General features: G+C 45.0%; 1 protein-coding gene across 3 annotated transcripts in view; it reads right to left on the bottom strand.

The window, feature by feature from the left end:
* Positions 1–571: 571 nt before the first annotated feature.
* TNFRSF11A (TNF receptor superfamily member 11a) overlaps positions 572–11,953 on the bottom strand; it is a 30,643-nt gene continuing 19,261 nt past the window's right edge. The window contains exons 8-10 of one of the 3 annotated variants that reach the window (XM_054060205.1): positions 11,600–11,649; positions 9,134–9,965; positions 572–3,748 (exon numbers count right to left, since the gene is read on the bottom strand). In XM_054060205.1, coding sequence (XP_053916180.1) covers positions 3,369–3,748; positions 9,134–9,965; positions 11,600–11,649 — 1,262 coding nt within the window. In that variant the 3' untranslated portion in view covers positions 572–3,368. Of the gene's footprint in view, positions 3,749–9,133; positions 9,966–11,599; positions 11,653–11,953 lie in introns of all 3 variants that reach the window. The other 2 variants (XM_054060206.1, XM_054060204.1) reach the window with 2 other exon arrangements.

Below are 11,953 nucleotides of genomic sequence, written 5' to 3'. Positions count from 1 at the left end.
TTAAATACTTGATTAGCACAAAGACATCCTTCAGCAGGATTCTGTTTTAGAATAGACACAGGGGTGGAGTTGCTCAGATGCCATCAATATGATAAAAGAAAAGCAACCTGAATGAACAAGTAGAAATGATGACATTTTAGTGATGCTAGTCCTGACTATGCTGTAAGCTTTGCAGAATGATTTCTGATCTCTGTGTGAACACGTAGCACACATGCACAGATTAAAATCTGTATTGATCTTTAATGCCACATAGTTTTCCATGGGGATAAGAAGGGCTGTGCCAGTGCCCTTGAGCGAAAGACCACTCCTCGTTTTCCCATGGTTATATGCAGCATTAGTGCTGCACTGCCAGGCTTGAAGTGGCTGCATTTTAAGAGTAGTTACTATATTCATTGTGGATAATGCATGTTGTGACTCCTCAGACTTAAAGACTTGTAAGAATGTATGCTGTGCAGGAGACTTCGGGAATGAGCTGGAATAAGTGCCCAGTTCTTAACAGCAAAGCATTATCCCATCAGATCCACGAGAGCTCCTGTTCGGTTCCGAGGGAGTGTGTATGGATGTGCTTGTGCATTATTGTGGCACATACACGGGAAGGGAAGCACTTCCTGTTAAAACAATTCTACATACAAAAAATATTACAAAAGCTTAACCAGGTATGTTTTTATCCTCTCTTATTTTTTTTTTTTTGTCAAAATGAGCATGGGCATACAAATCTTCTCTCAGATGATCCTTAAGATTTTTATTGTCACTAATTATGTGTATTACAATAGCAGCCAGAAGCCTCCAAATTAGTGCCCAATGTTTGTTGTACAAACAGATGTTAAAAAATAGCCCCACCTCCAAACTGATTGCAAATGAAATAGTGAGGATAAAGAAGTCCCTCTGGGGTCCATGTCAAAGCAGCCAGACAAGAGACCCAGGGAACGTGGAGCATTCCGATGTGTGATCTGGTTTCTTCACTTTGGGTAGACTCTGCAAGAAGAAAAAGAATTGTATCCATTGGTGCATTGCATTTCCCATAAGGAGTGGCCACAGTGCTGAGATCATTATGACCCATGTCTTCAAGCTTGCTGATGAATCTAGTTCCAATCCTTGCTCAGTAGGATTCTGCGATTCAGTGAGCAAAAAACGAGTCCTCACTGAGGACACGTAGTAAACTTCCCATTGTCTTCTCTGAAGTTAGTATTTTGAGCCTGCTCTATGGTGGCAGATGCAATCCATGGGGAAAAGAAGCTGCAGATGAAGTGGAAAAATATCTGCACCACCTTACATGAACACAATGGTGAGTCTGTTTCCTGGTCCCTAGTGCACCAGCGCCTAGGGGATTCAGAATTAGGCCAGAAGAGGACAGAAAGAGCTTGCTAAAGGATCCAGCAGGAAAGACAAAAGAATACCAAGACAGCCTCAGTAACACACCTTCAAAGAAGTAAAGGTAGCTTGGGCCATCACTGAATGGGACAACCCACCTGCTTGGCTGAGCCTAGTCTAGGATGACCTCGTTTTCCAAAGGCCATGCAGGGGTGAAAGGGAGCCTGACTGTTCATGCACCATTTTTGCCAGCCACCCAAGAAAAAGTCTTGCATGTCTGCACTGATTTTTATATGCCAGACAGATAAATAATTCAGAATTGTTCTCCTGAGAGGTGAACGTGGCCAAGTCCATCCTTTTGTTTTATGGGTGAGAAAGAACCTCATCTTGACACAGTGGTCACTTTGTCAGCTTTATAGGTGCTCTTCATCCACAGAGCTGTACTATTGCAAACAGAGCAGCTGTGCGGTGAACTCCTTGGCTTTAAAATCCACCCCAGAGAGGAGCCCATTCTTACCAGAGATCTTATCCCTCCGGGCAGATTAGATCACACTACATACTAGTTCCCTTTACAGTCTGACAGGAAACACAGCACTGACCTTCCTGAAGGCTCAGACTAAGATAGCCTCCTGCAGCACTCCCACGCAGGAGAATGTCAGAAAATTACCCTTTGTCAGGAAATCATTAAAATGTTAACTTTTCCTCTTGGGAGTTCCTTGAGTCTCTGTTCCTTTCACCTCTCTCTCTCTCCACAGTGGGTACTGGAGGAGGCTGCAGGATACGGGACCTGAACCAAAGCCAACTGCATAGCTGAGGCTCCCTTCTGGCTACAACTACTATTATTCCTAAATCCAACCCTTTGGTCCTACTGCTTACAAACCCTCAGTGTGACAGTGGCGATGCTCTAATTTCACCTCAAACAGGCTGAGCTCTGGTAATAGCTTCATGCCACATAAGTAAACCCTCACTTACTAAAGAAAATATCAGACAGAATGACAAAATTGTTTGGGCAGATAAAGGGACCTGTGTTTGACCCTGATCAAACTCTCCATCCTCGGGTGATCCCTCCCTCTCCTGCCACTCAGGAAATGTCCACAGCTCGTTATCATAGACCCTTCCTCTACTCACTAGCAGCTCTGCATCTTAAATTCCAGTGACATTATTCTTCCAGCAGCGTGCCAAGCACATCATTCTCATCTTCAAGGGTTTGAATTCCTCTGGTGAGGTGCAATAAGACAGAGGTGAATCAGGGTCAAAAACTGTAAATGTTTTTTGCTCAAGATTAATCTGATATGGCACAACAGCTCTGCTTTGCCTGTTGTTCTGTACCTGGGGCACTGTTACACCTATTCATGTCTACAAGTTAATATGGGACAGACCAGGGTCTCAGCTCTGGTGCTGGTTTGAGACTCTTGGGATAAGATGCGAAGGGCTGATGCCACCTGCCCTGTCTCCATGGGGTGGTGAAAGTCAGCAGCAACACTGGGCTCAGTGGCAGATGTGGACACCCCTTCCTTCCATGACCAGAGGCATTGAGGAAGCCCAAGACCCAGCAAAATAGCTGCAGCTTAGTTGTAAAAAGAAAACCCTGATGCAGAGCTCAGGGGCCCCTTTCAGTGCGGTCCTCTGCCATGTCATCCACTCTCTGGGGGTGCCTAGCATGCCCAGCCAGCAATGCTGGCCCTCTCCTTGCAAAGTCCCCAGCCTGTAGGCTCTCCTCATCTTTCCTTTGCTGCTTGCTGGGGAAAGGTGCCAGGGAGTGGGGGCAGGCAGGGAGCCTGCTGCCCCATGAGGGAGAGTGCCCTGCCACTGCTTCTGCAATGGGTGGGCAGCATGCACCCATCCCCACTGGTAACCTCCTCAGCGAGAGCACCACCACTGGCATGTGTGCCACAAGAGTCCATTCCAGCTCTAGAATTTCCCAGGAGGCACCAAGGGTAGCAACAGTCTCCAAATCTGTCACGACACCCGGGATTTCGGCAGCCCTACAGCAGCCTCACACCCTTTTGCGGGCTGCTCGTTGGTGCCCCAGCCCGCAGCAAGGACACCAGCTCGCCTCAGTTCAACACTTTCTCTGAGAAGTGTCCCAGCTTCCCCTCCTCCTGCACGGGCTGTGAGGCTTGGCCACAGCAGGATGGTCCCCACTCCTGGGTCACGAGTCCGGTGGTCCACCGTGGCCCCCCACTCTGCATTGCCGGGCAGGCGCCCTGCAGCTCAGCACACTTCTCCTTGTAGTGCTGGGTGTTGCCAGCAAAAGTCTCACAGCGGTTGAGATTTTCCTCCTGCACAGGGCTGCCTACGTTCTCCTCGCTTGGCCCTGAGGCTGTTGTCCCCTCCTGGGAGTTTTGGCTAAGGTAGACAACAATGATATCACCCTTGAAATTCATTACTTGTCCACTTGAGATAAAGGTGGAGTTACTGTTTCCAGTCACATTTCCTGGGGAAGGAAGGGGGAGAAAAAAAAGACACATATGATTAATATTTTCCCCTCACGCGATGGATGCTTAACACAGCGAACTTATCCACTGGGGTGGCTTTACTCTTGTTCCATTATTTTTTCCCTGTGACATGGAGATGCTCTTACAATCAATGCCTTCCACTGGCCCTATTCGTTATTTCCATTTTTGCCTCCTCAGGATGAAGTCTGTCATCCACAGGGAGCCTGCCTGGAAGGCTTGGAATTGTTTTCCATCTCAATTGCACTCTGGGAAGCAAGAGAGAGAGTGACAGTCTCATGCTCCCCATGCCTCCTGATGTATCCAAACTGCCTCCACCCAAAGTTTGCAAGGAAATGATCGTTATTTCTAATTAAGAGATTTTTTTTAGAGTCCCAGTCATCACATCTTTTTTTTCTCCTTGGTAAACAATCAATCCGACCGTGTGGGCTAGGTAACAGGTTATTGAATAAATACTGACAGACCTACTGTCAGACCATACAGTCACACAGTGTCAAAATGACATGGAGCTTACACGAGTATCTTATATTGTCTTGATCCTCCATGTTAGCTACACTCTGGTACTCACCTAGTGCCCTCATGGGTTTACCTGGATATACATCGATTCCAGTGATGAGACAGAATTTACATTATAGCAACCTATCAAGAGTTATGGTTTCAGTCAGTCTGCCCAGGGTTAGAGAATTTTTAGTATAAATTCAGTCTTTCTGATGTTCAAGGAATGGGTCACTGACTCAAATGACAGCAGGACCAGGCTCAGAGAATTAATAAACTTTACTCAGAGCAGGAAGACAATAACTTAGAGAAAACTTTCAACAACAAATTTGTTAAACTTTGAAAATTAAACAAAGCAAAGCAATCAAGTTAAAAAAATCTTCCTTGCCTATGAACACTCTCCCTCAGAAATGTTCTTCCTTCTGTGCTTTACTTAATCGTTACTTGCAGGCTGATCTGACACCTTTTAGACATTTTATGCCTTTTCTCAATACATTCCTCAACACTTGAGCCATTTCCATTTTCATTGCAGCTAAGCATGGCCCAGCCCAGAGAAAGAGCATTTCTTTATCAGCTGAGGGTAGTGTTTGCAAATCTTCAATGAACGCTGGGCTCCAGCAGTGCTGAGTGCCCGCTCATAACTGAGTCTGGGTAGCACTCGAGTGTCTCTCTAATAGCCTCCCCCTAGCAATCCTATTTATTTGTTTTAGCTAAACCACCACGTTGCTAGCTCTTTGCTTTCTTTCCAAGTGTTGTTCATTAACATGAGGTGTCAATAAGAGTTATCACTGCAGGGCTTTTTTTTCCCCTGCCCTTTGCATCCCCTATGATGGCAAACAGCCGAACTGGATGCAACAACGTAACTGTTAGACATAGTGGGAGTACATAAATAACTGTTTGTCTTTATACAGCTTGCCTGTCACTCGCAAAAGATACAGTGAAAAAGTTTACCAGGGCTCAGAGATCAAGAATTCAGAAATATATGTTACAGCAGGGACGGAAAAAAAAAAGCTGATTAGAATCACAGAATCATAGAATCATAGAATCATAGAATCATAGAATAGTTTGGGTTGGAAGGGACCTTAAACATCATCTAGTTCCAACCCCCCTGCCGTTGGCAGGGACACGTCCCACTAGATCAGGCTGCCCAAGGCCCCATCCAACCTGGCCTTGAACACCTCCAGGGATGGAGCATCCACATCTTCCCTGGGCAACCTGTTCCAGTGCCTCACCACGCTCATAGTGAAGAAATTCTTCCTAATATCTAGTCTAAATCTGCCCCTCTCTATTTTCCACCCATTCCCCCTTGTCCTATCCCCACAAGCCTTTATGAATTGTCCCTCTCGTGCTTTCCTGTAGGCCCCCTTTAAGGTACTGGAAGGTCGCTATAAGACCTCCTCGGAGCCTTCTCTTCTCCAGGCTGAACAAGCCCAACTCTCTCAACCTGTCCTAGCAGGGAAGAAGCTCCAGCCCTCTGATCATCTTTGTAGCCCTCCTCTGGACTTGTTCCAACAGCTCCATATCCTTCTTATATTGAGGATTCCAGAACTGGACACAGTATTCCAGATGAGGTCTCACAAGAGAAGAATAGAGAGGCAGAATCACTTCCCTCGACCTGCTGGCCACACTTCTTTTGACGCAGCCTAGGACACAGTCGGCCTTCTGGGCTGCAAGCGCACATTGCTGGCTCATGCTGAGCTTCTCATCGACCAGCACCCCGAAGTCCTTCTCTGCAGGGCTGCTCTCAATCACAACATCCCCCATCGTGTACTGGAAATGGGGATTGCCTCGACCCAGGTGCAGGACCTTACATTTGGCCTTGCTGAACCTCATGAGGTTCTCAGAGGCCCACTTCTCCAGTCTGTCCAGGTCCCTCTGGATGACATCCCATCCTTCCGATGTGGCAACTACACCACTCAGCTTGGTGTCATCTGTAAACTTGCTGAGGATGCACTCAATCTCACTGTCAATATCATTGATAAAGATAGTGAACAGCACCAGTCCCAGTATGGACCCTGAGGGACACCACCTGTCACAGATCTCCATCTGGAGTTTGAGCCATCGACCACTGCTCTTCGAATACGACCATTCAGCCGGTTTCTTATTCACCTTACTGTCCACCCGTCAAATCCATGTATCTCCAATTTAGAGAGAAGGATGTTGTGGGGGACCATGTCAAAGGCTTTACAGAAGTCTAGATAGATCACATCCGTTGGTTTAGCCATGTCCACTGCTGTGGTTACCCCATCATAGAGAGCCACCAAGTTGATCAGACAGGACTTGCCCCTGGTGAAGCCATGCTGGCTGCAGTTAATGATTAACAGATTTATGTTTAATTGAATGTGGATGGCAAATCTTCACTGCTTTCTGAAGACATTGTACTGAAGCAAAAGGACATTTGAGGCCCAAAAGTACAGAAAATGGACACAAGAGCTTCCCAGACTGCACTAAGAAATGTGCTTCCACCCTGGAACATATAAGGGACACCTTCAGAGGATAAGTGAAGGCATTGTTCTCTGCAACTTTTCAGCCTTTTGAACTCTTCAGACTACTTGATAATATTAATTACAATGACAGATAATTTTTCTGGTAATTATTCACTAAGAACTGGAACACAGGTGCTTAATTTTCTCTGAGCCATCTAATAGCCTCTGGATGGTAAGAACTGTTTGTTGCTGACAATCCAGGCTGGGTTTGGATCTGGAAGTGAAAGGTTCTGAAAAACCATTCCTATTTGTGGGTCACCCAAGTCCTCCTGCACTCATGCTTTATGCTATAGCCCTACACATGTCTTGAGGTGGTCATGAACCAACGCTTCATGTTCTGATGGCCTCCAGGCTTGGGGGGTTTGAGAGAGCTCTCGAAAGCTTATCTCCATTCCTCATGGTGAACACTGTAATCAGCACCTGTCCAGAGGTTTACTTTGGTCCTCTAGAGTTGTTTCACAGGAAGAGTCTGCAATTTCTCTTACAATTTAAGTGCAATTATCATCATGATTGCATACAATGCCTGGTGGCTTGAGCTGCTTTGAGAAGCTTTACAGAAAATTACTGTGCCTGCACATTTATCCCATCTGGGCATTTCATAAGGCCCAGCAAAATGACCGATGCCATTGCAGCTTCACCTGCAGCCCTAGCACACTCGGGTGATTCGTTGTGGAAGCTATGTCTAAGCCCCGTCACGCTCTGTGTGTAACCAGGTGCCACTAGCAGGGCATGGCCATTCAGTGGACAGAAAAAGACTTGTGTCAGCAAGCCACATTCCCTACAGATTAACTAACCCACGGTCTCATACTGCCCACAGCTCAGTCAGTATTAGCTAGCAGTCCTGCCTAAAAAATGTTGTTAGGAACGATCTGTGCTCAGGTTTCACCAGATGGCACTATAGCATGTACATACTCGAAGGCACAGGCACAATTACAATCCCATGTAAAGAACTGCGCTGCAGATCTAAGATGGCACTTGCAAGCACGACACTTAAATCCAAGCTCTCCTGTTCGCCTTATTGTTCCTTAATATTTTCTCTTTCTCTTCCTCTTCCCGTCACATTTAGAAAGAAAAGCAGTACTTATGACTCGACTTTCGGTTATGCCTCAGAGTCATCTTCCAACAACAACAACAACAACAAGAAGACAATCTGTGTTCTCTTTACTGCTGCTGAATTTTGTACAGACCAGGCAGTGAAACTCTGTTAGGATTTCAGAAAACTGAAGCAGCAGCAGGAATTTCTGCTCTTAGAAAGATCAACACTACATACTTTCTGATTCCCACACGGTATGCATGTTGAGAAGGGAAGGACCTTCAAAAGTGTTGGTTTTGGGCTTTGGCAGACTGACAAGAACATCTCCATAAGAAACATAAAGAAACGTCATGGTTTTAAAGAAGGGCAGCTGCTTATGACTGCTGTGTGTATTACAGTAATACTTAGATGTGCCCATCAAAACTAAGGTCTCATTACGCTTGGCAGTGCCTTGACTAAATAAAAATAGAGCATCTGACTTTAAGAGGTTGTAATCTAAAATGACTAATAACACATGACAGATTGCAGATTTTTATACTGAAGAAAAGTCTGAGGGAGGAAGGCTTTATCTAGTATAAGGTTCATAACTTCCCTTCTGCTACTTTTGTTTTAGTGATTCCTTCCCCACTCCTTTAATTTGACAGTTTCGATATATTTACTGAATTAGCAAAGTAGGAGTCAATTAGTAGATTGGTGACAGTGTTTCAGAGTTGTTTAGGGGGCAGAGCGCTTGCGTATGGAGAAACAATGTATGAAATTATTTTTAGGTAAATGCTTATATCCTAGCAAATTAAAACAAAGAGAAAGAGCTAAAAGCAGAAAATTTAGTTTAGTCTCTTAGATTCAGTCGTGGCCACCAGGTTGCAGCTCAAGCTGGAGTTTCACTAACTGCCATATAAATGTAACTGTACTTCAACTCAACGGCAAAAATGTGTGTAGACTGTTCAATGGAAAATCATCTGTCTGAGCATTATGCATCCTTTCCTGACTCAGCCTCTAGGTCCCTATACTCTCCTCCTTCTACATTTTCTCCATTACAAGCACCTGCTATCACCAAATATTTCAGAAACAGAGTTGCCTGGCCTTTGCAGTGACAACCAGAAGATGGGTTCTGCATTGATAGTTAGATCAGGGCAGGACAATGGTCTCACACAGTGTTTATCCTATTTGCAGAATCCACTACAAACCAAATGGCCGTACTATTTCAATTTTCTTTTTCAGACTAGTTTTAGGGCAACTAAGTGAAAAGTCATAATTTTCTTCTTCTATCCTTCTCCTAAATCAAATCCTCTGAATAATACTGAGCTAGCATTGTTATGCAACTGTGTTTGGGTCAAGCTTAATGGGCTTACCAGATGCTGGAGGGAGGTCTGAAGTGCTGCTCTTTGTCCCTGAAGTACTTCTGGTTGTGTTCTGATATTTCATGTTGGTACTATCTGAAGATGTATCTTCCATACTATGATCATTTGCTAGACTGCTCTGACCCGCAGAGAGAAAATTCAAGCCACAGGTGCACTGTGCATAGGATCCAGTTTCTGGGGAGTTTGAGGCACTGTCAGCTGCAGCACAACAGGGTTTGCTCCACTTTCTGGGAGACTCCCTGTATGCAACCCCACACCTCACACAGATCTTCTCTGAGCAATAGTTTTTTGCAAAATGATCTGTGTCTTTGTTACCTGTTTCCCTCAGGCAACTATGTGCACAATGGCAAGATTTCTGAAGAAGTTTGTCCGTGGCAGCAAGTGCCCCATCCCTGTCAGGGGAAGGGTAAGAGCCTTGAGAGACTGATATGTCCTCTGTGCTCACAGTCCCTGAAAAGTACTGATTTAAGCTATCGTTCTCCCCTGCCTCCAATGGTTCTGAAAATGATGACACAGTTTTACTGGCAGTTCGACTCAGTGATGATAAATCATCAATTGCATTGAGATCTTTATCGGTGTATTCATCTTCCATGGGAATTGGTGGGAAATGGTCCTCATCAGTCTCAGTTTCCACAAAAAACTCTTGAAGATTCCCTCCTGCTTTGCACAGTGCCATGCTGGGGCTCCCATTCCTGCAAGAAGCATGACTGCTGGTGCAGCACAAGTTTCCAGAGGCAGGAGAACCAGCAGGGCCCAGGAGACACATGCCTTCAGAGGGCTGGGGGACAGCAGCATTTGTGGTGTTCACATCCCTTGGAGGCTCCTGAAACAAAGCCAAAAGAAAAATGTGTTTAATAAAGAGATCAGCCGAAAATTATTTTCTAGACAAAGAAGGAACAGGCAGATCTCAGTTATTCCTCAGTGTGGAACCTGCTGAGGTTGAATTGAGTGTGCTGTATTTGAGTGTTGAAGAGTAATTCTGTTCTGCTGTGAAACTGTGACCAGTGATGCTGGGGTCAGTGGCTGTTCACAAAAAAAATCTGTTGGTCTGAGGGATAACAACATTTAATTTTGGGGGATGACTGTTCCTAGTTCTTACGAAGGCACTTGAGAGTTAATAAATCTAGAACAGTCACTGGATTCTGCTGTTGCTTATGGACCATTGACATGACCTACTTAACTGCTATCAAGGTTTGGAAACCCCACAGATCTGAAGGGCTGTTGATCTGTGAGGGCCTTACTGGTAGCAGAATCTTTACTATCAGTAGTGACAGAAGAAAGAAACTGGGTTGACTCAGAGGGCTCAAAACAGACTAGAAAAAAACTTGTCACACACACAAGGTTGCTTTAACCTGTAGAGTGTTTGGTTAGCAAATGCAAAGGCCCATGACATCATGTTCCCAGTGCTTGTTAAAGTCAAACTATATTTTTGGTTGCAGCTCCACAAAAAAGGGCTGGGAAATACTTCAAGGGTTCCCCTCAACAGATGCAAGTTGTGCTGTAATGGTGGGTGTATGGGAATTGCCACCTTTCATTTCTAGTGCCTGTTCAGATCTTCCATAGTGGAGGAGAGAGTGTAAATGCTCCCAGCCACTAATTGCTGTTGATTCACTCCTCTGTCTGTCCCAGGGGATCTGAGCAGCTGCAAATGCAGGAGCTTGCGTGAACACTTATGAGACAAAAGAACTGCCTGCTCAAAAAGATGGGTTTGTTTTTTGGGGGGCTTTCTTCATTGTTGCAGTGGAATTTGAGTCTTTCAATGGCAACGCTCCTAGATGGTGTGGTGGGGAAAGTGTGCACTTGTGACATCTGAGTCCATGTCCACAGCGTGAAGCAGGCAGTGCACATGAACCTGTGCCCCCATCTAATTGTTTCAAGCACAAGATTTGAGACTATTCCAGAGCAAAACCTCTTGGAAGGCCTTACTTTCTAAACAGTTGAATGAACAAGAGAGAACTCTGCAAGCACTAGAAGTAAGAGGTTTCACCCTCCTCTGAGGCTCTGTGCTTAATGCCTTGCATGTCTGGCATTCTTGACATTCCCCCAAATCCAGGTTTCTACCCTGTGAACACTCTGATATGAAACAAGGTGCAAGCTCAACTAAGTTCCTGTTCCTAGGATTTAGAAAGGCTCTCTCCTAGGTAATGTCAGGTGTTCAGCAACCAGTGCTCATGTTTAGCTTTCTCCTCATAAATATTTAATCATCACAGAGACTTTCACCACTACTAAAACTGGCCAAAACTAGAGAGCAGGTTCAGAAGCTATTTGAGAACTGTGATTTCATATGCCTCACATTTACAGAAAACCAGAATGAAAAAGTCAAAGCTGCATGCATTTTTTTTGAGGATATCAAAACATGCTTTCTAGCCAAACCTGGAGTCTGCTTCAGGAGGGGTGTTAGGAGTGCCATGCAGAGAATGTACATCAGAAAGAAAATGTTAGCATCTTTGACTTTACCTTTGTTCCTTTTATTTGGCTGCACACTTCATTAGCCCAATTCTGTAGATCTGCTGTAGGGAAAACAAAAAGCGTAGCTGTAACATGTAGCAGGCACTGAAGTTAACCACAGACCTAAACACCCACAGTCATCCACAATCCGCAATATCATTAAATAAAAACCAGCAAGACTGTTTTTACTGACTGTTCAAGTGTCCCACCGTCCGTCTAGCTGAGGATTCATTGTAACTGGAACAGCAATATATTTCTGTGGAACAAATGTTTCCAAGCTCTTAAAATAGACACGGTTCAACTATGTTCCACACCAAATGGGGTTTCTTTCCTGGTCATATGTCACACCAAGCTATGACTGGC

The sequence above is a fragment of the Cuculus canorus genome, chromosome 2 (assembly GCF_017976375.1).
Source record: "Cuculus canorus isolate bCucCan1 chromosome 2, bCucCan1.pri, whole genome shotgun sequence".
Taxonomy (NCBI): Eukaryota; Metazoa; Chordata; class Aves; order Cuculiformes; family Cuculidae; genus Cuculus; species Cuculus canorus.
Note: the sequence above shows the minus strand (reverse complement) of the source record. Positions and strands in the feature narration are given on the sequence as shown.